General features: G+C 27.0%; 4 protein-coding genes across 17 annotated transcripts in view; 3 read left to right on the forward strand and 1 right to left on the reverse strand.

The window, feature by feature from the left end:
- Window positions 1-1,365: 1,365 nt before the first annotated feature.
- On the reverse strand, window positions 1,366-6,376 carry LOC136087398 (piggyBac transposable element-derived protein 2-like). Of its 2 annotated transcripts, XM_065810082.1 has the most exons (5): window positions 6,281-6,376; window positions 5,895-5,937; window positions 4,208-4,404; window positions 3,414-3,593; window positions 1,366-3,291 (listed from the first exon to the last, which is right to left on the reverse strand). In XM_065810082.1, the coding sequence occupies exons 4-5, from the start codon at window positions 3,571-3,573 to the stop codon at window positions 2,075-2,077; spliced, it is 1,377 nt and encodes a 458-aa protein (XP_065666154.1). In that variant the 5' UTR covers window positions 3,574-3,593; window positions 4,208-4,404; window positions 5,895-5,937; window positions 6,281-6,376; the 3' UTR covers window positions 1,366-2,074. The 2 variants fall into 2 exon arrangements, with proteins under 2 accessions (XP_065666154.1, XP_065666153.1); XM_065810081.1 differs by lacking the exon at window positions 6,281-6,376 and having other exon boundaries at window positions 5,895-6,229.
- A 2,323-nt stretch (window positions 6,377-8,699) lies between these two features.
- LOC136086846 (uncharacterized) lies at window positions 8,700-9,473 on the forward strand. The gene has a single exon (XM_065809340.1). It carries the CDS (start codon window positions 8,700-8,702, stop codon window positions 9,471-9,473), a length of 774 nt encoding a protein of 257 aa, XP_065665412.1.
- A 5,852-nt stretch (window positions 9,474-15,325) lies between these two features.
- LOC136086847 (zinc finger MYM-type protein 1-like) lies at window positions 15,326-16,078 on the forward strand. The gene has a single exon (XM_065809341.1). It carries the CDS (start codon window positions 15,326-15,328, stop codon window positions 16,076-16,078), a length of 753 nt encoding a protein of 250 aa, XP_065665413.1.
- A 997-nt stretch (window positions 16,079-17,075) lies between these two features.
- LOC136087399 (cullin-1-like) overlaps window positions 17,076-26,601 on the forward strand; it is an 87,826-nt gene continuing 78,300 nt past the window's right edge. For 5 of the 13 annotated variants that reach the window (XM_065810087.1, XM_065810088.1, XM_065810089.1 and 2 more), the window contains exons 1-2: window positions 17,076-17,199; window positions 22,897-23,032. In XM_065810087.1, coding sequence (XP_065666159.1) covers window positions 22,902-23,032 — 131 coding nt within the window. In that variant the 5' untranslated portion in view covers window positions 17,076-17,199; window positions 22,897-22,901. Of the gene's footprint in view, window positions 17,390-17,910; window positions 18,666-22,896; window positions 23,033-26,601 lie in introns of those variants that run through there. The other 8 variants (XM_065810083.1, XM_065810084.1, XM_065810085.1 and 5 more) reach the window with 4 other exon arrangements.

Below are 26,601 nucleotides of genomic sequence, written 5' to 3' on the forward strand. Positions count from 1 at the left end.
TTTATTAACGAAATATTAATTTTTATCAATGAAACAGCTTTTGATAGTTACTTTTTAATCTAACGTAACAATAAAGCAATATTTTTAAAGTCTTATTGTTGAAGTTTATTTTCCTTCTTTTCTATTAACTTACGTCATTCTGTTTAAGTTAGAACGCCAGTTTTCGTTTTTTATAAAGAATGAATAAAAGTTTTGAAGTCATAACTGCTGTTAATTAGCAAACATTTTTACAAAATAAAATAATAAAAAATTTTTATATTAAAAGTTTATTTATCAAACACTTAATTAAATAATAAACTTTTTTTATTTAATTTTGTTAAAACGCTTGTTGAAATACCTTCTTTAAATAATATAATAAAATTTCAATATACAAATAAAGTTCTATTATAAGCTCTATAATACATAAAACGTACTAGTAAACATTCCATTGTTATATTATTAAAAATAATTTAAATATAATGATACATTTTTATTTTAAAGAATAACTTCAAAAAAACTTTGTTTGAAAGCTGTTTTATCTTTCAATTATTGTTCATTAAAAGTTTAATTACAAAAAAACTTTTTTTTCTCTCTTTAAAAAAGAGTGAGAGCGCAATAAAAATACCAAGATGTTCAACGCTAGTTTAAATGTTTAAAAAATTTTTTTTTAAAAAAAGTCGCATTTTTCATTCAATCAAAGGTTAATTACATAAAACGGACGCAAATAAAAATACCAAAATATTTTAAACGCAACTATATAAATGTGCCAATAGTTTTTTCACAATTCTCATTCGTTTAAAGATTAATTACATAAAAGGTGGCGCAAATAAAAATACCAATCGTTTTAAATGCTACTTTATAAAAGCAACGATAGTTTTCTTATAATAAATATCGTAACATCAACAATAGTTTTCTTATAATAAATATCGTATCCGTAACCGCTGAAATCGAAAAAAGATAATAATCTTTTTTATAACTTTATATTCATCAAATATGAAAATATAATTTTATTCATAGTGAAAACACACACTTTAAAAAACTCATTTGAGACATATTTAGAACATAAATAAAAACTTTTTTTTTTTAAACCTTAACCGCGCTATTTTTGTAACTAGAAGAGAAAAATTATATGAGTCTTTAAATTAACTTCAAACAGTCCCTAAAAAGCAAACAAACATATAAAATAAAATTTTTTTTTTTTGGGGGGGGGAAGGGGGGTGAAAATTTGGGTGCGTGACTTTTTCGTCACAGTGAGCAGAAAAGGAAAAAAATGTATACAAATTTGGAAAATAAAAAATTAGTAAATTCATATATTTTTATTGACACTAGTTGCAGTAATTAGGCATTTATTCAGTTATAAAAACCAAATTATGCAAAACATCATAATTGGTCCTGAAAATTAATTTTATTTGTAACAAAATTGCAAAAAAATTTGAACAACAATTCATATTGACTAGATAAATAATAAAAAAAATATTGATTCCTTCAAGCACTCGTGATATTTGAACTAGCTCAAACTGTCTAGTAACAAATACCGTATATATTGACTAGGTAAATTATAATACTGTAATTTGAAATCCTTTTTCTAAAACAAGCTTTTTATAGGTCTGTTTTATAAAAATATTTATAATACATTCGGTTATACTCCATGAAATTTCATGAAACAGCTAGATGTCGATTTAAGACAAAGATGAGCATCGCACTAAGTGCACTTGATTACTGGCGCTGCCTTACAACTTGGAAATCTGCATCTCCCTCTTGTTGTTACAATTGGCCAATGACCAAATTGATCATTTGGAATAGGTTTAGGGGGAATTTTAGTTGCAGCTCCTCCACCTCCCTTAGAAACCTTTGCTCTCTGAAGCTCATCAACATCAATTGATGGTCTACCTCGCTTGGTTGGAACTTAGTTTTCACGAGTAAGACACAGGGTTATTTGATATTTAAATGTTTGAAGTTTTATAATCTTTCTAGGATCCGTTATTCCGCTAGAACTTGCGTCTCGCCTGTATGTGTTCCATGCTTGAACGACTATGGTGTCAAGTAAATGAAAAATTATCCGATGATACCATTTCTTTGATCGTACTGGATTTCTTTAAAGGGCAATGAGCATGTCTAGCAGGTCCACTCCTCCCATACACTTGTTGTAAAGTTTCACAACATCCGGACAATCAACATCAATTCTTCTTTTAGTCACTCTGTCATAACGACTTATTTTGCCAAGGGGTGCTATACCAGCATAAGTAGAAACTAACATTACCCCACGGTTATCATGCCACTTTATTGCTTGCACCTCAACATCATTGAAGAGAGTTGTATGAATAACAGACGCACCTCTCCCTTTCTTTTTGAGTTCCTTATCATTTGGCACATTGCAACTAGGTAATCTATTCAACCGAGCTGTGCCAACATAATGAATACCTTCTTTTTCACAAATTGATACAAGATTCATACCTGTGAACCAATTGTCACAATATATTTTGTGTCCTACATTCCTAGGAATGTTTTGAAGAAGTCTCAGTACAATATTTCCTGATGATATAATATCAGGTTGACCAGGACAAGTTTGTATAGCCCCATCATAAATCTCAAAATTATTGATTAGTCCATCTACCCCGCATAACACAAATATTTTATAGCCCCACTTCTTGGGCTTCTTTTGATTATACTGTTTGAGCCCCGATTTACCTTTGAAAGGCACAATTTGTTCATCACAAGATAAATGTTCCCCTGGAACCATTTTTGAGAAGTTTGCATTCAATGCATCAGCTAAAGGCCTAATTTTAAAAAGTTTATCTGAGCAGTTTTCAGGACGTTTCTCATTATCGACCACATGAAGATTTTTTTTTATTGTTTCAAATCTCCTACGACTCATGACATCTGCTACTTTATCGTAACGCAACTCTCTATCCCAATACATTCGACTACAACTCATTTTTACAATACACATCAATAAAATTATTCCAAAGAACTGCTCAATTTCCTTTTCATTTACATCTAGAGGCCTATTTATATCACATTGTAGGGCATAACGATTTGACTCTACAACAATGTTTGATAAAATTTTATCATCCAATATTTCACGAAAATATTGAATTGGTTCTTTTACGGGCTGACCTTCATATAGTTTTCCAGTGAATGGAACATTGATAGTGGGTATTTCATCTGGGTCCTTTCTTCTCCAAATTTGGGGTCTTTTTTTATTACGATTACCTCTAGGACCATTCGATGTGGCAGCCGCAGTGGGACCATTTTGTTCATCAGGTTCATCTGGATCTTCAGTTTCACTTTCTTCTGTTACTTCTGAATCATCTACACAGAAAAAAATGCCATTTATAAATAAATATTTCTGTATTCAGAAATAGGCCTATGATAGGTAAATAATGCGGAACTTAATTAATTTGTGTCATTGAAGTAAATTAATTTATGCTTACCGGAAGAGTCTAAATCTTGTTCTAACGCTTCAAAAGAAATTGTAGGTTCAGCTTCATTTTCTGATTCATCAGAGCTGTCATCAGGATCAGAGTCAATTGGAATTGGCGCAGCAACTCCTTTCCTCCTTCCGTAAAAGAGTTTTGAATTGAAAGATGCCATAGTATCCCTAACTTGTTTGCCTAAAAATAAAAGAAAGTTGTACTTTTATAGAAGACTATTCTAATAATTTAAAGCATAGTTATACATACGCAGGTTGCCTACGTTTATAGTAAGTACTTTTAGAAAATATTGAAAATAAATCGATATAGAAAAAAATGTTGGGAATATATTTATTACTATATAATAATCTTCAATAGTATATAATAATATGCAAAACCTGCAAAGTTAGCCTATTTAGTTACACAGTATATTGTATGAAAATATTGATCCATCAATCTTTACCAACTTCAAAAAATTCAATGACATTACATAAATAAATTCTATAAGGGGGGGGAGGAGGAGCGAAGGAAAAAAAAACTGTCAAAAACATAAATACACTAATCGTATAATCCCTACAATATTTAAAAATGCGGTGTTTTTACAGCAGCCATTCCATGGTAATTGATATAACTACAGCTATGAAAATAGGAGCCAAATTTTCTATAAAAAGTACCTTTTTTTACCACCTCAACGAATTCGTCACGAATGCATTTTTAGTCATTGTGTTCATAAAAATATAATAAATAAACTTTTTCTTGTACCATTATACTCTGCGAGCAGTGCATAAAAATATATAATTATATCAAACACTTACCTCTAAAATTTTGGCTTCCAAGCAGTCACAAACAAAGGATAAACACACAAAACACTTTAATTGTTCACGTCTCACTGATGATGACAGCTCAAGTATGCATTTCTCATGATGACATTTCTCATGATGCATTTCTCATGATGACAGCTCAAGTATGCATTTCTCATTATAATTGGCTACACAAGCATCACATGTTTTCTCTAAAGCCAATGAAATACGTGGGCTTAAACAAATTCAACCAATCACATCATTTCCCAGCTTTGCAGGGAAAAAACCAGTGCGCTACGGTATCGTTACAAAGCGCCGTTTAGGGTTAATGATAACGGACGACTCAAAATAATGGCGGGCCACCAAGATTAACTAAATTATTACTCTCAGTCGCCCGCCGGACGACCGACCAAAATCCTAGTGTACACCACTATATATATATATATATATATATATATATATATATATATATATATATATATATATATATATATATATATATATATATATATATATATATATATATATATATAGTGGTGTATATATATATATATATATATATATATATATATATATTTATATATATATATATATATATATATATATATATATATATATATATATAAATAAATAATATGTACATATATATATATATATATATATCTATATATATATCTATATATATATATATATATATATATATAATATATATATATATATATATATATATATATATATATATATATATATATATATATGCACATATATATAGGTACGTGGACTGATTTTTTTAGATTGAGCATATCCTAGAATGTTATATATCATTAGAAAGCCCTTCAGTACAGTATTTTAAAGGTGAAAAAATTATTAAAAACGAACAACTTAAAAAAGTTATGACGTTTTTAGTAGCAAATTTTCGATATATGGATTTATTGAAGAAACTGGTTCCAAAAAAATTTTTCACTGAAATTGTTATAACTTTGTCAAATCTTATCCAAATGCTTATACCTTGGTATCAAAAGATAGATGTAAGAGTAGACTACAAGTTCACATAACTCTATAGATAAAAGGGGCGTTTAGAGGGCCAGAGGGGTACCAGAAAACCATCGTAACTTTAAAAAAGTACAAGTTTTTCACACGAAAGAGTGTTTTTCTGATAAAATATGTTATCTTTATACATAAAAAGTTAATCTGATTTGCTTCCATTCCATTTCCAAATATTAGTGGTCTATTTTAGATTAAAGGGTGTATGTCTTTGTTACGTTTAAACACCCTCGTAGTGAAATGTTACATTTTTATAAATATTTTAACCTAAAAAACATTGATTTTATTTTGTGTTAAAAAGTTTAAATTACATTTTCTTGTTTTACATTATATACAAGTGGTGTTTAAATTGACATTAGAGGTGGGACATGTGCCACGCCCAACGCCCCCCCTTCTCCCCTTCCAGTCTAATCCAACTTAAAAAAAAAATTTATAAGATATTTGAAAAAAGGTTTTAAATTGAGTTTATTGAAAAAGAGAAATAAGTATTCAAGATTATTTTACTAGAGGAAGGGCGTGTGCTACGCCCAATGACCCCTCCCCCCCCCCCCCCCACACTCCTTCTTATTCAAACTTGAAAAAAATGTCAATGAAAATTAAAAAAGAATTCTTAAATTGTGTTTATTTGAAAAGGGAGAAATAACTTTACAAATCTTACCACATTACAAGATGCAAGTTGGAGTATCCACCCTAAAATGCCTCTAAAAAGTTTATATAAAGACTTAATATATTAAAGTTTTAATTCAATTTGCCTAAACAAAGAAATAATATATAATAATTTATTAGAAATTAATAACATTATAAATAATGTAAAAAAAAAAACTATTATTTCAACATCAATAATGCAAATATAATTTTTAGGAACTGTAAACATAAGGTAAACTAATTTAAAATCAAATAACTATTAACAAAGTCAAACAAACAGTTTAAATAAACTAAAACAAGAATATTAAATAAGTATGCAAAATACTCTTCACATTTATTGACATTTGAAATATTCTATATTCTAAAATCATTAACATATATAAACTGATACAAAATTACCAGTGATAGGCTGTGTAGATTCGACTAAAAATAACAAAAAAATTGTACACAAAATAATTTGAAATTGTCAACTGTAAGTTACAAATTTAACAATCGTCAAAGCTGTTCTGCTTTAAAATGTAATATAAAACAATTTAATATAAAACAGTTTTATATAAAACAATTTTATATAAAACAATTTTATATAAAACAATTTTATATAAAACAATTTTATATAAAACAATTTTATATAAAACAATTTTATATAAAACAATTTTATATAAAACAATTTTATATAAAACAATTTTATATAAAACAGTTTTATATAAAACAGTTTTATATAAAACAATTTTATATAAAACAATTTTATATAAAACAATTTTATATAAAACAATTTTATATAAAACAATTTTATATAAAACAATTTTATATAAAACAATTTTATATAAAACAATTTTATATAAAACAATTTTATATAAAACAATTTTATATAAAACAATTTTATATAAAACAATTTTATATAAAACAATTTTATATAAAACAATTTTATATAAAACAATTTTATATAAAACAATTTTATATAAAACAATTTTATATAAAACAATTTTATATAAAATTTAATATAAAACAATTAATTGTGAAAGTGATAGACTGAATAAATAATATGAACAACGTATTAATCAATGATAGCTTAAAAAATGTTAATGAGAGTAAAAATTTCGTTCCACTGCACTTTGAGGGCTAACACAATACTAATGCATTAAATAATGTATATAAATAGAAACATAAATTCAATAATCATTCAGAAACATTTCTAAATCATAAATTTATTAGCAGAAGGTTGTGCACATGGAACTAAAGATAAAAAAAGTTTTTATAAAAATTTGTAATTGATAAGAAAGGTGTGTACATGTTTGCAAATAATAGTTTTTAAACTTACTAGTCATAGTAGTCGCTGAAGATGTAACTAATGATTTCAAAGTTGTAATTAAAAATAAATACTGTAACTGCCAAGATATGCATAAACATATTAAAAAGTAAAAATTTGTAAACATACCACATATAGCAGATGTAGAAAGAACTGAGGTTAAAAAATACTTAATAAAAAATTTATATTTCAATCGTCGAAAATATATACACATATTAAAAAGCAATAATTGGTAAACTTATGATTCGTTGAAGACAAAGACGTAATTAAAATTCAAAATTTGTAATAAAAAATAAATATTGCAAATAATGACTTTGAAATTAGTAATCTTTAAAATCTATTCACAGATTAAAAAGTTTTAGCAAATTCTATAATCATTAACATATACAAACTGATACAAACTTACCAGCGATATGCTGTGTAGATTCGACTAAAAGTAACAAAAAAGTTGTACACAAAATAATTTGAAATTATTAACAGTAAGTTACAAATGTAACAATCGTCAAAGCTGTTCTGCTTAAGGTGCAACAACTATACTAACGAAATAAAAATAAGCAATGAAAATATAACTATTAAAATATAAAGATAATATATTTATAAGCAACAAGATAACATTAGGAATAGTTATAAACTGATGTAAACAATAAACACAGATAAAGATAGTATACAATAAGTAAAAAACATTAACTTAAGTTTTTTAAGTGTTTCTATGTTAGAAAGATATTATAAATGTTTACTAACATTAACTTATTGTATACTATTTTCTCTTTGTGATTATGTTAATGTTTTTTTAATGAATAAACCCAAAATTTATGTGATTTATACTAATGAAATCTCAAAATATCTACAAAAAGCCAGGTAGGATCTAAAAAATAAAAAAATATTAGACATGCTTGTATAATGATTTAAACAATAACCCAAAGATAAAGAAGTATATAATCCAAAAACAATAAAAGACAATAATAATATCTTTTGTTATATTTTAAAAACACGAAGAAGTTTTTTGTTAAGATTAAACTAATGAAGTATGAAATATTTTTATTTATATGTGATATCTTAATAAAATTGTCAACTGGTACTAACAGTTAACAATCAATGGACCGTTCCCTCTATAGAAAAAAACCGCAATGCATTTTGGTCTTTGTATTCACCGAAAATAAACAAATCTGTGTTAAAGCTTTTTAAATAAACAGTCAAGTAATTTAGTTTAAAAAGACTTTTCAAAATGATTTCCAATGCACAATATCTTGTGATAAACTAATAACTCATTCTATTAAAGAAAATATTACTGTTGAGTCAACAACAATAACAAAATACCGCGGTGGCATAACTTGTTGTGTTCCATTATGCAACAATAATTCGCTCAAAAACAAAAACTTATCGTTTTACATCTTCCCAAAAGAAAGTAATTTGAGAAAAAAATGGCTATCTTTAAATAGTAGGAAAAACTTTGTTCCTTCTACTTCTCATTGGGTCTGTTCAGTCCACTTTACAGGAGGAAAAAAGACTTATATGAACAACTGTCCATCTTTACTGTCAAAACAAGTTAAAGACAACATAAAAAAACCAAGAATCACAGTAAATAGTTCTATTGGATATAAAAGACTAATAGACGAAATTGAAAACGAAAAAAATGATGTTAATTTTTCATTTGAAGAAACCAAGCCTGAAAAGTTAAAAAAAGAAATTATTATCCTAAAGGACAAACTGAACATTATAAAAACTAAAAAGAAAGAAATGAAAAATATTATTATGAACCAAAATCAAACTATCAATCAATTAAAATTTACAGTTGACAGATTTAAACATAATCAAGCCCATTTTAAATTTTATACTGGCTTTGAATCATACAATCTATTTAAAGTTTTACTAGAATATTTAGAACCTGCTGCAAGCAAACTTATATATTTGGGGTCAAATACAAACATTAAAAAAACAACAGACTTTAATTACAATAAAAAGGGAAGAGGACGCATAATGAGTTCAGAGTCTGAATTGTTTTTAGTTTTAACAAGATTTCGACTTGGCCTTTTGGTTGAAGACATGGCATTGCGCTTTGACATATCCTCAAATCATGTTAGTAGAATCATAGTGACATGGACTGATTTTTTGCATTCTCAAATGCGTATGCTACCAATTTGGGCAACAAAACAAACTGTAAAAGAAACAATGCCAAAATATTTTAAAGAAAAATATGAATCAACAAGGGTAATCTTAGACTGCACTGAACTGTTTATCGAAATGCCTACATCTTTTCGAAGCCAGTCTGCAACTTTTTCTAATTAAACATAAAAATACAGCAAAAGGATTAATTGGAATAGCACCAAATGGAGCCATAACTTTTGTTTCTGATTTATACTGTGGTCGGTTTTCGGACAAACAAATTACTAAAGATTGTGGCATATACAACCTGCTTGAACCAGGAGACAGTGTAATGGCAGATAGAGGTTTTGATATTGCTGATGGTTTACCGGAAAACGTTTCATTAAATATACCACCATTTCTAAATGGAAAAGCTCAACTCAGTCTAGAAGATGAGAATGAAACTAGAAAAATTGCTGCTGTTCGTATTCATGTAGAAAGAGCAATACAGCGAATAAAAAATTATCACATTTTACAAACACCATTTAAATTGTCTATGGCACCAGAAATTAATAAAACTTGGATAGTTTGTTGTTATTTAGCAAACTTTTTGCCACAACTTGTTTCAGATAAATAAAATGTTTGTAAAAAATAGAAAAACAGTTAATCTAAACTGCAAATATATTTTCTTGCATAAACTCAAAGTAAAATTTAGCTAATTTATGTAAAGAAGTTTTTTCCCATTGCTCTTTAAGAAATTTAATACTCTCGATAAAAACATCTTTTTCCGTATAAACTATAAAATCTAGTTCTGTGACCTCTAATAATGCCATAACACCTTGACATTGATAAAAATAAACATGATTTTGTTTAAGCATTGTTTTACCATCAACAACAGAAAGAAAAAATGTTTTATCTAGGCAAGCTTCAGCTATAGTTAAATCTTTTTTTGAATAAGGACATTTGATTTCAACAGCCCTTATTTTTTCATTTACAAATACAATTCCATCAGGGCTTGTACCGAGCCAAGGCCATTTTGGGTTTATGATAAATCCACATCTCATTACTGATACGTTTTTTATATTTTCATACTTTTTTATTGCGGTGTTTTCATTTATTTTACCCCAATTACAAGCTTTGTTGCAAGAGCTTTTTTTATTGTTTTTCAAAATTCTATTCAAAATAGAGGCAGGAAATATACTTTTTTGTCTATTAATAACAAAACCAAAGTTTGAAGATGTCAAGCATTTTTTTCTTTCTTCAAGCCATAAACTTGTAGATTGTGATAAAGTAGCTCTTTCCAAAGTCTTTATTTTCTCTTTTGATAGAACTAAATATTTTGAAATAAACATCAATTGAGTTTCATCAAATTCAAATGAATCACTGAATCCTACTTCAAATCCATTAATTATGTTATCAACAAGATTAAACATGACATCAGAATTTAAATAGAGTTCTTTTACATTTAGCTGATATTCAGATATTGATGTTTCATAGTAAAACGTGGAATGATAATTGTTTCCTTTTAAAAGATTTGCAAATGCTATTCCTTCTCCTAGATTATATAAACTATCAGACAGTTTTTTAATTTTTTCATCGCTTGGATTATGTGCAAAAATTGGGGTTGCATAAAAGTTTATATTTCCTGATACAAAAGGACGCTTTCGTGAGTTGTTTAAATCCTTTTCTAAATCACTCTTTTCAAAGGAAACTTTAGAAAGCTTAATTGGTTCTGAATTTTTTCCTTCAGCAGGAACATGCCATTGTTGTAACACTTCTGTGCATGTTTTATCGAATGGTACAGAGTTTAAATTTAATTGCTTATATTCATTTAACTGAAATAATACTGCAGCAACATGCTTGCAACATCCTCCCATACCAGCTTTACAATTACATTTAGCATACAAAATATCTCCTTCTTTTTGACAAAAATGTACATAAATAAGGTACTGATTTTTTTTCATTGAAGCTGAAACGTTAGCTCTAACAAGAAAAGAATTTATTTCAATCTTGACATTAGGTTTTACAACTAAATTTTTTAACGAAGTTCTCCTTAAATAGCTGATACCCAGAGATTTTATGCTTTGAAGCACCTCTAGCTCCGAAATCAGTCGAACTATCGTCTATAATTAAATATTTGTGTATTTTTTCTTGGCTTATATTAGGTAGTAAGGAAAGACATCTTGACCAAGAGCTTATTTGTTCTTGTACAACTTCTTTAGCATCTATTTGGTTAAACTGACTAGATATTTCTCGAAATACTGGTTGAGTAGCGATTGAAATGTTTTAAAAAAAAACATGGATCAATATCAATAGTATTTGAATCATTTTCCAAACTAGTTTCATAGCTATCAACTTTTTTTATTGCTGACATGATAATATGTTTTGATAATTTGTTTATTTTCGGTGAATACAAAGACCAAAATGCACCGCGGTTTTTTTCTATAGAGGGAACGGTCCATTCAATAGTTTAATAGGCTATTATAAACCACATATGAATAAGTATATTACATACTTCATTAATTTAATCTTAACAAAAAACTTTTTAGTGTTTTTAAAATATTAAATGTTAGTGTTTTAAAATATTAAAACTGTGGCAATTGAATACCAACAGTTTTAATCTGAAACATTAATCTTTTTTTATATGTTACATAAAAAACTTTTTCCATTAATCATTATATTTTGGATTTGAAAATAGTTATTAATACTATTATCATGAATAAAAAAAATTAAACTTACTATCTGTTAGTGCATCTGAAACAGTTTTATTAAGCTTGTCCATACTAAATTAAATCTAATAATATAAATTAAAATAATTTAAAATAAGATTTTTATTTTAATCGCCCCCTTATCCGGATTTCGGCCCCATCCGGATTTCGCTTACCAAAAAATAAACAAACAGAAAAACCGAAATTAGGTACCTAAAGTCCAACACTAATTAGACTAATTGCTTATAATTATTTTTCGTTGAAATTTGACATATTCATAGAAAATGCATGAAGCAAACTATTTTAGTAATAAAAAAAGCGGACTCTACATTTCTTCGACTACAAATCCAAGTGACAACATCAACCAAATTTTCATGCAAAATTCTCAGCAAAATACTCCATAAAAAAGTATGGTAGCGATACACAATATTTATAAAAAAAATCAAGCCAAACCTTTCTTCTTTTCAAAAGTTGTCAAGGTTTATATATGTTTCTAAAAAGAACCACATCAAAAAACCGTTTGCCTAAGGCTACCTGAAAAAAGTGGTATACTTGGTATAACACTAATTAAACTAATTGCTTATAGTTATTTTTAGTTGAAATTTGGCATGTGCATAGAAAATGCATGAAGCAAACTATTTTAATAATAAATAAGGCGGACTCTACATTTATTCGACCACAAATTCAAGAGAGAACCTAATATTCTAATATACCTAATATTCAGGAGCAAAATATCCCATAAAAAAGTTAGTAACCATGCATAAAAGTATTTAAAAAATCAAGATTAGCTTTTGTTCTTTCCAAAAAGTATCTATGTGTATATGTTTTACAAAAAGAAACTCCACAAAACTACGTCTGTCTCACTCTGTCTAAAAAAGAGTTAAAAAAACGAGAACCAAAATTTTAGCATAAAAATCGGTTCCGTAAATCGCAATTTCCACGTACCTACATATATATATATATATATATATATATATATATATATATATATATATATATATATATATATATATATATATATATATATATATATATATATATATATATATATGTATATATACAGTGGCGGCTCGTCAATAGGGGCCATAGGGGCCCGGCCCCACCTATATTTATTTAAGTCAAAATATTTGATAATGTTAATATGTAATTTTATATATGCAAATATGCAATTATCAGCCTAAACTATTTGCGGGCAAGTTTTATAAAAATAAATAGTTCTAAAGTTAGTTCTAATTTTAAACTATTTTAATTTATATGTAATATGTTTATTTGCAATTAATTCAAAGTATTGTAGCGTTGTTTTAATTCATTGCCAATAACGGCTGGGCCGATTTTTACTGGCCCTATTTATTTTGTTTGTAGTAATATTATTTTTGATGCGCTTTCAGATAGAACGAAAAAACGCACCGCACCATCATTGAACTGGCCCGAAAAGAAAAGAACCATAAAAAACATTACGAATTTTAAAAACTTCATACACCATTTTTAATTCTCGATTTTAAGAGTGAAGAATTTAGTTTAGAAGTTTTGTTGACTCAATAAGGTACAGTAATATTAGGAAACTTTATAACATTAAATGTAAACATTTATTTGTAAAAATAATGTAAACATTATACATTTGTTAATATTGGAATTTCACTGTGAATATTAGCAGTGTTTATATTGCAATATTAACAGTGTTAGTATTAGTTTCTTAAACTGGATATGTAAATACAAAATTTACCAAGTAGTTATTAGGATTATAAATTAACAGGAATAAGAACATGGCAAAAATATGATATTTAAAACAATGTAAGAAATTTTATAAAAAAGTTTGGAAATTTTATAGTTTGGAAAATTGGTTTTAAAATATCATAAAAAAGTTCTGCATTTCTTTTATAATCAACAATCTTGTACATTTTATAATATTTGCTAGTGAACTACATTTTTCAGGCATATATTGTTTTATTTTTTAAAATTTTAAAGCTTATTATTTTTTTTTACAGAGAAAAAAATTGTGGCTCAGCCATATTAATGATGATCTTGATTTGTGTATTGTTTGGCAAGTTTATATGTTGTGACACGAGAAAGCTTAGTCATTTCTACAAATATAATAAGAGCTACTGCAATTTTGAAATTCTTGTTCTTTTCTCAATGAGGGATTGCTAAAGTTTATTTTTTCCAAATAGCTTATGTATCATATTCTGTGGCATAATGAATCAGCCATTGAAAATTGTTTACATTATTTGGTGGCAGTTTAGTCATTCTATCTTTTAAGTTGTCAATTGAATTGACGCTGAACCAAAGCCAATATCAACCATAATAATAAGCATTAAACACAAGTTTTAAAGACTGGATTTTCAAGTAAAGTTTAAAATTAGTCAATATTATTATTAGTTCGATACAACAAAGGTACAAACAACAGAAGATATGAAGAACAATTTTTTCAATCACCAAAACTCTACCACTGGTGGTACTGTTACATTTCATAATACAGCTTCAATAATTGCTACTTCCAAAAAGGCACTAATTAAAAAAATATACAAAGTTTAGATTATTTTAAAATGTTGGACATTTACCATTGCCATCGAAATAAAAAAATCAGAGTATTTTATTGAAATGTTTTTTTTTTTTTTGTGGGGGAATAAAGCTAAAGTCAAAGAACTAAAACTATATAAATATTTATGTATGCTTACAAACAGATATTAAGTTTTTATCTTTAATTACATAAAATTGTTAAAACATGTAAAGACAATGTAAATAATCTTAAGAAGTTTACTATTATTTATGACTGACATTGTAAATGTTGTATTTAAGAATTATGGATTTGATTAACTAAAATATGTGTTGTATTATGAAAAGATTCTTTAAACAATTTTTTGTTGTAAAAGTATCTTTCGTTTCTTTTGTTGACCTTTTCATCAGAGAGTTAAATGTATATGTAATGTTACATTCTTTATTATTTTATCGATTATTAATTAAGATTAAGAGTCCTTCTTGACTGAACTACTGTTGATAAAATTTTGAATCATGCCAAAATCATATTCTAGTTACAATATAGTTTAAAGTTATCTTTTTACAATAATTTAGGTTCATTAATAAGATAATTTAACATGAACAAAATTGATAGTTTATTGGCAAACGTTTCTAGTTTTTCTTAAAGACCCAACTTCAAGGAAAACTAGAAATTAAAAATCTTGGGGCATACCAACCAAAAGGTGTTCGTATAACTCCAGTTGATGGTAAAAAAACGCGAACATTTTGTGTAACATGGTTTAAAAAAATCATGGTTAAGTGTAAGTGATGAAAAAAGTTCGTTGTTTTGTTTTTATTGTGTTTTGTTTGGTGGCGAGAGCTTGTGGGCAGAAAATGGCTGTAAAGATACAAAACAATCTTTCTGAGCGAATACAAAAACACGAATCCACTAAAACACGTATAAGTATTTCGTTGCAGTTTCAAATGCTCGGAAAGACAAACATTTTATCGACAATTGATGATAGAACTGCTATCGGTCTTACAAATGTATTAAAAGAAGAATTAAATTGTTTCGGTCTGAAGGAAAAATTAATTGCACAGGCTTATGATGGTGCAGCAGTTATGAGCGTATCAAGGAATGAAGTCCAAAGTCTAATGAAAGAAGTTTACCCAAATGCCCATTATGTTCACTGCTATGCACACCAATTGAATTTAGTTTTGAAAAAAGTTTGTTCGTCGAATAAGCGAGTAAGAACATTTTTTTCTTCTTTGAGTGGATTTGGCGTGTTCTTTACATCCTCGCCAAAACGAAATGATTTACTTCGCGAAATTACTTTTAAACAGGTACCAAGAGTTTGCGAAACACGATGGAATTTCCGTTCAAAAATAGTTTCTTGCATAAAAGAAAACAAAACAAAGATTGGGAAATGTTTTAATAAAATTATAAACGATGAAGGATGGGATGATACAAGCGTGTGGCAATCTGTTGAGTTCAAAAAATGTTTGGAAGACTTAGAGTTCAACTTTTTTTTACCTATTTTTTATTCAATTTTAAAACATGTTGATGTACTTTACAATATATTGCAATCAAGTAACAGCAACACTATAACAATCAAGGAGGCTTTTGAAAATTTGAGTTTTCTATAAATTTTGTGCGAAATAGCATCACTAATAATGTTTCGATAATAATGGATCGATTCTTAACAATTGCGAAGAAATGCATGAAAACCGAATGAAACGAAACACATCAATCGAACTACTAATAGAAGATGCTAAAGATGCTTATGATAAAATTATTTACGAAATTAACGAGGTTTAGAAGCATTGAAATATTTAAATCATTTTCAATTTTGGATCCCAAAAATTTCAAATTTAATAGACAACATTTTCCTCGGAATCATAAAAAATATTCTAACAAACTATCCAATGCTGAGTGAAGTTAAGTTGATGTCCGAATTAGCTGTTTCGTATGAAAATGCTGTTTTTAGTGATATCGGCACCATTAATGCCCTTTCCCAATTTATGCATGAAAATAACTTGATTGAAACATTTTCTGAAGTATCAAAGTTGATAGAGATTGTTTTAGTCATCACCATTCAGCATCGGCTGTGTCTACAGCCGATGGTGAACGGTGTTTTAGTACTTTAAAAAGAGTTAAGACACTTTTGAGAAATTCCACAGGTCAAGATCGATTGAATGCATTAGCTGTACTATCAATACATAAAGATTATTTACAAGATATTGATCAGTTTAATTAAAAAGTAATCGAAATGTTTTCTCTTATGAAACAGAGAAGAGCAGAATATTTGTATAAATAATATGCTTAAATCATTGTTTTTAACATCATTCTTTATTTCAAAATATATTATACCTTTATGAAAATTATAGTGTTAATCGTAATTTTTTATATTTATGACTTACTTCAAACTAACTAAAAGTTTTTACCATAAAGTTAAAATAAAAAAAAAATCTAAAAAAGAAATCTGTTCAAATCCTAATGCACCACTATCAGGGCAGTTTTCAGTCAGTTTTTGCTGCTTTTTACGTAGGTTTAAAAGATTCAATGCCATTAAATACTTATGTTTTATTTTGGGAGTATGCTAGCGCTTAACTCTCTCAACCAATCAAAAAACGCTAGCGACCAAAGAATTCCTAACAAACACCAAAGTATCAGTTACGCTGACAGCGAGTCGTTGCGATATTTTTTGGTTAATATTTGCTGGCCCCACCAAAGTTTATTGTCACCGGCCGCCACTGCACATATATATGTATGTTATTACTTTCTTTCGAGTTTATTAATATAAATTGGTCTAAAAACAAGATATCCAATCTATTATCTTGGTTTTGAATGTTTAAGTTATTTTAATATGGCTGGAATATATCATTCTAGTCGAGGTGGAGTTAGAGGGGGTCAAATCAGTTTAAATGGGAAGACGTTAAAAATGATAAAGATTAAGAGTATTATATTGGTTTTTTTTCTTTCATGTTTTTTTTTTTATATTTTTTATTTTAGTTTTTTTGGTTGTTGTTCTTTTTTTTCTATTTTTTTTTTAATATGTAAAAATATTTGTTACAAAAGTTTGAATGACAATTATGTTTGACATAAGCGCTATTTACTAATAAAAAAAACTTAAATAAAATTAAAAGTTTATTTTTACTTTGTTTTTTATTTTATTGTAAAAACTGTTGTAAGAATTGATTTTTAAGCTTGAAGCAAAAATCATAAAACATAATTTAACTTTGATAAAAAATATGTGATTTAATTTAAAACTAATTTAATAAAAATATATAATTTTATTCTGATAAAAAAAGTTACATAATTTAGATTTTAAAAATAAAATCGCAGCAATTATTTTTAATAAACGATATATACAGGGATATAATTTTAGTAATAAAATAATAAACTAATAAACTTTTAATAAATAAAGTAAATAAGTTAATGTAATTTTTTATTTGTTACTCTCTAATTTTTTTTAAATAGAAAATCATTTGAAGTTGCAATTAGAAATTTAAGAAATAATCTTTTTTGTTTATGTGTGTTGGTACCTCATATTCTGAAAACACTCCAGTTAAGAGTGGAATACCACAAGGAACTGTACTAGGACCTATATGGTTTTTAGATTTTGGCATTAAGCTGTTTGCAGATGATATTAATTTGTATCAATCGAGAAATGATTACAACAACATTGATCTTGTAAACACTTTGAAAAAAATCTTGGCATGGTCCAATGATTGGCAACTAAAAATAGCAACCAACAAATGTTTTTATTTATGCTATGTTTATGCAGTTTGTAGCCCTCATCTTTTAAAAGATACCAGAATTGTCTGCAAAAGGTGTCATATTACATACACTGGTTGATTATCAAGGCTTATTGTTTTCGAACTAGAATCTCTTGAGTAACGCAGAGTTAAATTTGATCTTTATATGACTTATAAAATTGAACATAATCTTGTTGATTTACCATATTCAGATTTTTTTACTTTTTCCAATTCAAAATATTTTACTAGAAGTCATTCACAAAAGTTTACTCCACGCATAAATACATTAATGATAGTAGAAGATTTTTTGACAGCAAAAGAATCATTAAAGTATGGAACTCACTTCCTGACCACATAGTGAACTTGTCCTAACTGTCAGCATTCAAATCGAATTTAAAAAAGTGTGATTTAAATTGTCACGCAATCTACTAACTTGGTTTTTTCACATTTGCTCATATGGAATTTTCTTTTTTTGGTATTTAATAAGAGTAATTTACCTGTCTCACTATTTTGTATCTTGTACATTTTTCAAATACAAATAAATAAATAATCATTTTAAAAATTCAAAAATTTAATAAATTTTAAGTCATTTACGCAAATGTCAAGAAAAGAAAGAAATTTGTTAATATCTAATATATTTAAAAATGCAATATTAAATTTAATTATTTAATATTAAAAAAAATTATAGTAAAATAAACATTCTCTCATAGTAATAATAAAAAAACCGTTAAATAACATTTATCTCGTTTTGCGGTAATTAATATTATTGCAGTAATTGAAATAGTTAATAGCCTTTAAAAAATAAAAAAATAAAGAGAATTTTATGATGTCAAATATTGCGGCATTGGCCGATGCATCGGTATTGGCTACTAAGCCAAACCAAACTGGTGTATAGGCACACTTTACTTATGTAAGTTGCATACCTAATATTAAGATATTACCTTTATATGCATACATTGAACCCTATAATTAGCCTCAATCGGCCTTTGCTGATGGCATATCACTAATTATTATATGATTATCTAACAGTTTTTACTAACTATTTGCAGTTGATGTAAAATAAAAAAGAACTCTAAACAAACTCTAAAAGTAAACTAATTAATATATACTTTTTAAAAACTATTTGCAGCTGATGTACAGTATAAAAGAACTCTTAACGAAGTCTAAAAGTAAACTGATTATTATATGATTATCTAATGGTTTTTACTATTTGCAGCTGATGTAAGATAAAAAAGAACTCTAAACAAACTCTAAAAGTAAACTGAGAATTATATGATTGGCTAATAGTTTATATTACCTATTAGCAGCAGATGTAAAGTACAAAAGAACTTTAAATAAACCCTATCTTTTGGTGATTTATTTGTCGTATTAAATGTTAACGGGCCTATTAGTGTTATGAATATTACAAATTTTGAAAATGTTAAAAGAATTGAAATAAAAAATAATAACAATTAATAATAATAATAATAATAATAATAATAATAATACATTTAATAACAGTTGGAAACACAATTAAACACAATTTGGCAACCCAAAAAGTATTCAAACTGAATACAAATATTGCTACTTAACTATTTGCAAAAATGGTTGTAAAACAATTAAAAACAGATCAGATACAAAATAAAATAATAAAGTAAAACATTTAACACCAAATAAAATAAAATAAATTATAATTGCACATCATTCTTAAAACAATTTAGCAAAAACGACAAAACCAGTATTTTGATTTGATAAACCAAGCCTCTTTCTTACCAACATATTTTTTGTGAAACCACAAAAGGCAGGAATCACACACTATTGAGCCTCCAATGTCATTGCCCACGGATTTACTTTTATGGCGCACTGCACAAGACCAAATTCGTTGGTGAGACTTGATATCAATTATTTCATTGAGCATTCTCCACCCATCTGAAGTAAAATATGATTGCTGAGACAAAAGAGATCTAAGTGCACTTTCATCAAGAATTGCTGAAGAAATACAATTCACTCTTTTTTCTATACAACTACTCTGTATAAGATGCCAGAAAGAGCTTTCTGGACATCATCCGGTTTCAAAAACCAACCCAGCATCACTACAACAAAAATATATAACTAGTATTATTAGATTGGCAGGAAGCAAAACGTTTGCTTGTACATTAAACTTAGGAAATATCAATGAATAAAATAAACTACAAGTTGTAGTCTACAAAATTGGTTATACATACTAGCATGTCTTTAAGACGGATGAAATTTCAAAAAAGGTATTGGCCCTTCATGCAACTGGCGTTGTCATTTTTTTGGTAGACCAATAGTGGTTAAAGTGGAACCTCTAGGACGTGTTTTTTTTTTTTTTTTTGTATTTCACCTCCCCAAGGCCAAGAAGGCCACTACAGATGAGGAGGCTACTTGTGTTTAAAACCCTCTCCCAACTCTATAACTCCGAACACGAACCTTGATGAACAAGGCCGCTGTGCGGTGAAACAAGTTGCAGACTTTTCAACCATGACTGGGGTACCAAAGGCTCTTTGATGTCGACAATAGTACTGTAATGTCCACCTCTCGGAACACAACTCAGTATCAAACAAATTTATCCCAAGTATCTGGCGAGCTGCAAATATGCGATGACATGGTAAATTCATTGACTTTTGAAATATACAAGAACAAAAATTTTAAGTCACTGTATGAATACTTTCATGGCTGTTCGCTATGAATTGGCCATGTTCTCCTGGTGATAATGTAACTTCTTTAAGCAAGCTCATCTGCTTTAGAACATGTCGAGTAGCGTACAATGTCAAAACTTTTTTATAAGCTGCCTCAGATGTTAAAACAACAAAGAATTTATCAAGAAAGTCTTCTAAGGAGCTGTTACAGTTGATAACTTCTTTTAACTTTCCATTGAAATTTTCCAGGCGGTTATTGGTGCTATTCGTGAAGTTTCCACTGACAAATTCCAAACCAAAAACCCACTCATCACAAATATTATGCCAATTGTTGTTATAATAATCTATAACAGTGGAAGGAGCTGATGAAACAAATAGTCTAAACAATTCGTCATAATTTTCCTCTGAGGTTACATAAGCTAATTTCTGAATAAACTCTAAAGATGAAACTTGTTCCCCACTAGTAATCCCAAGTTTGACAGTTGTAATTTCATAACTAAAAGTTCGGAGATACAAAATAATGTTAGCATCTCAGAAAACTCAAAATATGTAAGATTCTTTAGATAATCAAACAAATTCAAAAAAAATCCTAACTCAAATCTGAACAAGGAAATATTCCTTAATCAAATAATTAATCACATATAAACAATGATTGTTACCGCAGAGTATGGAATAAACAGAGTAATAGATAAACCCTGGGAAAGCACCACGTAATACGTCTCTCTGTGTCAAGTTTTTATTTGTCATAAATGCATTTGTCTCAAAAAATATTATAACTCTTAAATCTTTGAATGAACCAACTAAGAATTATGTGCAAAACAATCTTTTTTCTATGTAAAAATTTTTTTTTTGTAAGAATTTTGTGTGTGTGTGTGTTTGTGTGTGTGACTCAAGGACACCTATTACTGTCAGATTGTTTTATTTAATATAGTCTGCTATAAAGTAAATACATCAAAGCCAGATATAGTTAATAAATTATACCTCAGAGATGCAGGATCTTCACATGTAAGCAAACCTACAGTGGCTATTTCACTTTCACCTATGAAAAATACTTCTAGTAACAAGCAAATTTCAAAAATCTAATAACAAAGGAACAGCAGTAACCAAATTCAAAATTAGTAACTAAAGTTATATAAAGAAGCAATCCAAACTTACCAGCTCCATCTTCGCATAGCAGAATATATACTGGCAGACAATTTTCTAATAATTTATAAGTTGCATCCATGCATAAAAATTCAGGAAATGCATTGTAAGCACTATGCATTGAAGTATCTTGGAAGAAAAGCCCTTGTAAATTATCTTCTGCATCTGTTAAAACATCTACATTATTATATATATATATATATGTATATATATATATATATGTATATACATATTTATATATATATGTATATGCATATTTATATATTTATATTTATGTATATATACATAAGTATATATATATATATATATATATATTATATATATATATATATATATATATATATATAAATATGTATATATATATATATATACATATATATATACATATATATATACATATATATATACATATACATATATATATATATATATATATATATATATATATATATATATATATATATATATATATATATATATATATATATATATATATATATATATATATTTACATTTATATATGTAACAATATGAAAATCAAAAAAATGAAAATAATAATAACTATAATTCTTTACAAAAAAAACTTTTGAAGTAGCTTTTTGTTAGCTTTTAAGCGTAACAAGTTTTTTGCTTTTGCAATAGCATAATTAGGAAGTCTAATTTATTTACTATATTTTATTTTTTTTTAAAGAGGAAAACGAAAGTATAAATTGCTATCGTTTGTAAAATATATTTATATAATTTTAATGTAACAAGTATATATTGTCCCTATATAAAAATGTCTATGTAATGCATATGTATACTTTTATGTATAACTTTTTTTAATGTATAATTATGTTTATTTGTTATTTAGTATACACACATTAAGCTTATTTGGATAAATTTGGATATATCTATAGAAAGGTTTTAATACATATGTTTTAGAAAATATGTCATTATCTGGTTCATCAAGACCAAAAGCTACAAATCTTGAACAAATATGGGATGATTTAAAAGAAGGAATTCAACAAATTTATTTAAAACAAAATATGCCTAAGCCTCGCTATATGCAGCTTTATGTGTATCTTTTTATTATACTGTAATAAATTTTATACTTGATTAATTGCTTTTATATTAAAAAGATAAGTTGTATTTTTTGTTATTATAGGGTATGTTAGTGTATTTTTACTATTTGAAGTCCATCATCTTTACATAAATTTTAATTTAAACAAAAAGTTTTAAGAAATACCATAATGTAAAAGCAGATTAATATAGTGTAGGACTACATCTACCAGAACATGTATAAAAATATTTTTGTTTTATTGCATTTTGTGAAGGGTAAAAGTGTTTTTTGGTGCATTTTGGTTATTTCTTTTTAATAAATTTAGTATTGACCTATCAAGATTAAAAATAACAGAAGCATTTGAAGATCCAGCACAACAGCTAGTATCTTAATCATTATTGAATATATCATTGACTGCACATGGAATATTGATTTCTTCAACACTAATGTCAAATATTTCAGTTGAATATTATAAAAAAACACACATTTCAGTTAAAATTGTTTAGAATCTGCGTTGAAAATATTTTTGTAAAAAATTAATGACTCTGATAAACATATCTACAAATCTAAAAAAAAAACGGTTTAATAATTGAAGGAAAAACTTAAACTGAAACCAAAACAATGGATCAAGTTCGAGCTATGGATGAAAAACACTATAAAAAAAGTCTACAAAATATAATATAGACTACGCAGACAATGCAAACATACTAAGTAAACAATAAAAGGTACTTTGATATAGATTCAAGGTGAAAACAGTTTGTGTCGATTGTGGTTTTGCAACCCGATGTGTACTCCAAAATGATATCAAAAAGCAATGAGTTTTTCTGCACTAAAAAGTGTAGACTTGGTGGTTGCAATGTTGAGTAATAGATAGATAGATTTTTCTTTATATTAGTTTTCATATAGGAATTAATTTTTTCCTCCATTTTTGTTGTTTTCTCATTGATTATAAAGGTGACTGACTATAGTTGAAAAAATATAATTACAGTCAAAAATTGTTTCTTGTAAAATTAAATTTAAGAAATAAATGTTAATTAAGAAAAATTTAAATATTATATTAAACATCATCATCATCATCATCATCATCATCATCATCATCATCATCATCATCATCATCATCATCATCATCATCATCATCATCATCATCATCATCATCATCATCATCATCATCATCATCATCATCATCATCATCATCATCATCATCATCATCATCATCATCATCATCAGTATGGTGATTTCGGGTTCGCTAATGTAACTTTTCCGTGGTGGATTATAATGACGTGGTTCTAAGGTTTGAGAGCAGATTTTTTTTGGCAAAATGCTTTCTAAAAGAAAGTATTAGTTTCTCATTCCCAGGCCATGTTATAAAAAACATTATTTGAAAAGTTATTCATCTTGATACTTAAGCTAAAGTTTTAAAAAAGTTGCTTTACCGAAATTATCAGTACTCCGGCTAAACAAAAGGTGATGTAAATAGTCCTTGTTCCACATGATTTTCAATAAGTTTATGACTACATAACCCTATAATTGAAGAAAATCACCTTTCTTATATTTGGATATTTAATAATTGTCACAGTTTTATTTTTAAAAAATTTTTAAGGTACAACTGTATTACCTGAGTAATATGTGAGTGTTAGTTTAAAGTTGAAAAAAGAGTTTAAAAGTGTCATATTCGAGTGCATATTCGAGAAAATTTCTTTGACGATTTTTTATTTTTTGTATTAGGTGTTTGAATCTTTAGCAACCGATATGCATTAAAATAACATGATTTTTCAAATTTATTTACTTTTTTGTGATTAAAATAACCATTAAAGTTGCTATTGTGGCGTTATAGAACACGGTGATCGTTGTATTACAGAACAATTTAGTGTTAAATTACTAACGAGTAGCTTCAAAAAGGTTTTATATGCTTTTAAGTAAACTTTAGGATTAAATTGAACATTTATTTATTTTTGAAATGTATTTTTCATTTCTGAATAATAGTCACTGGTTTGACCCTTACAAGTGTCTTTTTAAAAAGTCATATGGGGTCGCGCAATTTATCCTAAAGGCTGAAATAACTAAATAAAGTTTAATAACTAAATACAAAAATGTTAACTTTTCAAAAAAATTAACATTTTAATGTCTAAATCTAAAAAATCATAAATAAGTTTTAATCTTATTCACATCAAAGATCCTGGCTTTACGCGCGCACACTTGCAAATGTGTGATTACACGCTCAAACAACTAAAAAGTATCCAATAACTCTAAAAAGCTTTAATTTATGATTTCTGCGTTAGTTGTATAATAAATTTACTTGATTTCTAAAAGATAAAAAGGAATTACACTTTGAAACATTGCCTTCGGGTAACAACTTATGACTATTTGTTTTATTCAACTTTTCTGCATTTTCTGGCATAATATAAGTTATTTAGTAATAACATAATAGAAAGGTATTTAAAACTTTTCCTTTAAAGAACTTACAATCTTTGCGTACCGAAAAAATGAAGCATACGTTTTTTAATTTAGAGTAAATTCAAAAGTTGATTCCTTATAAATTTCAGAAACTAGAATTTTTACAGAATATTTATTATTCAATATAGTCTTATAAAACACGAAATATCAACTTGTTTTGGTTTTTAATGATCAATTTCCTACGCATTATAAGTCGAAAAATAAAGTTGATGAGCTTAAAACTGTTTAATTTTAGTTGCCTTGGTTGTGCTTCAAAATGACAAACTTATTAGAATAATAAGCTCGTCATTTTGAAGGACAACCAAGACATTAATTTTAAAGACAAAGCAACCAAGACATAATTTTGAAGCTCAACCAAGACAACCACTTCTCTGCGGTTGCACTTCAACAATATTTCTGGAGATAGTAGAACCAATGTTAATGCATTGCATGGTTAAGATTTTAAAATTATCAGTCCACTCACACATATCAAGAAATGAGTATAAAAAACAAATATATAGGATATAATTATTTATCAATAGTATTTACAATTACGTTTTCAAATTTCTTTAACTCCATTAATCTCCATTACCGAGGTGGGGCATTAGAGAATTTAAAGAATTGGAAAACCATATGCGTACTTTTACAACAAAAGTGATAAGTATACTCCGGCAATCCGGGAGGCAATTTTTAAGCTTCTAAACTATAAAAATTAGTCATCAATAGAATCAAAAAATGTATCAAATTTTACAAGTAAGGTACTATCTAACTTAAAAATTTAGTTAGAAAAAAACTTTTATATTAGGTACTTCTAACTTAAAAATTTAGTTGAAAAAAAACTTTTTTAACTGAAAATTTTACCTTTTTTCTAATGTTTGATACTAGAACCTTGTTATGAATCTTCCCAGCGTTTTCACAAGCATCTTCAAGTTTTTCAATTAGGTGTCTAAACACTTAAACACATACCTGTTAAAAAGGTTATACTATTATTGCCAATGTGCAGTTTTTCATCTTTAATAAACTTATTTTTAAAAAACTGTCTAACAATGCCTAGAAAATAAATATCTAAACTTTCAGAAAAGTTTTTTTTAAAAGAGAAAACTTAAATCTGTTACAACTTATATCTATAAAAATATATTATAAAAAAAGATTTA

This window comes from Hydra vulgaris, chromosome 11 (assembly GCF_038396675.1).
Source record: "Hydra vulgaris chromosome 11, alternate assembly HydraT2T_AEP".
NCBI classification, from domain to species: domain Eukaryota; kingdom Metazoa; phylum Cnidaria; class Hydrozoa; order Anthoathecata; family Hydridae; genus Hydra; species Hydra vulgaris.

What these genes read in the sequence shown, in the direction of transcription:
- LOC136087398 (XM_065810082.1), bottom strand. Translation starts at nt 3,573, where the DNA reads ATGGCATCTTTCAATTCAAAACTCTTTTACGGAAGGAGGAAAGGAGTT. An exon ending in ACAAGATTTAGACTCTTCCG is followed by an intron (nt 3,292 to 3,413) that starts GTAAGCATAAAT and finishes TTTTCTGTGTAG; the next exon opens with ATGATTCAGAAGTAACAGAA.
- LOC136086846 (XM_065809340.1), top strand. Translation starts at nt 8,700, where the DNA reads ATGAACAACTGTCCATCTTTACTGTCAAAACAAGTTAAAGACAACATA.
- LOC136086847 (XM_065809341.1), top strand. Translation starts at nt 15,326, where the DNA reads ATGGCTGTAAAGATACAAAACAATCTTTCTGAGCGAATACAAAAACAC.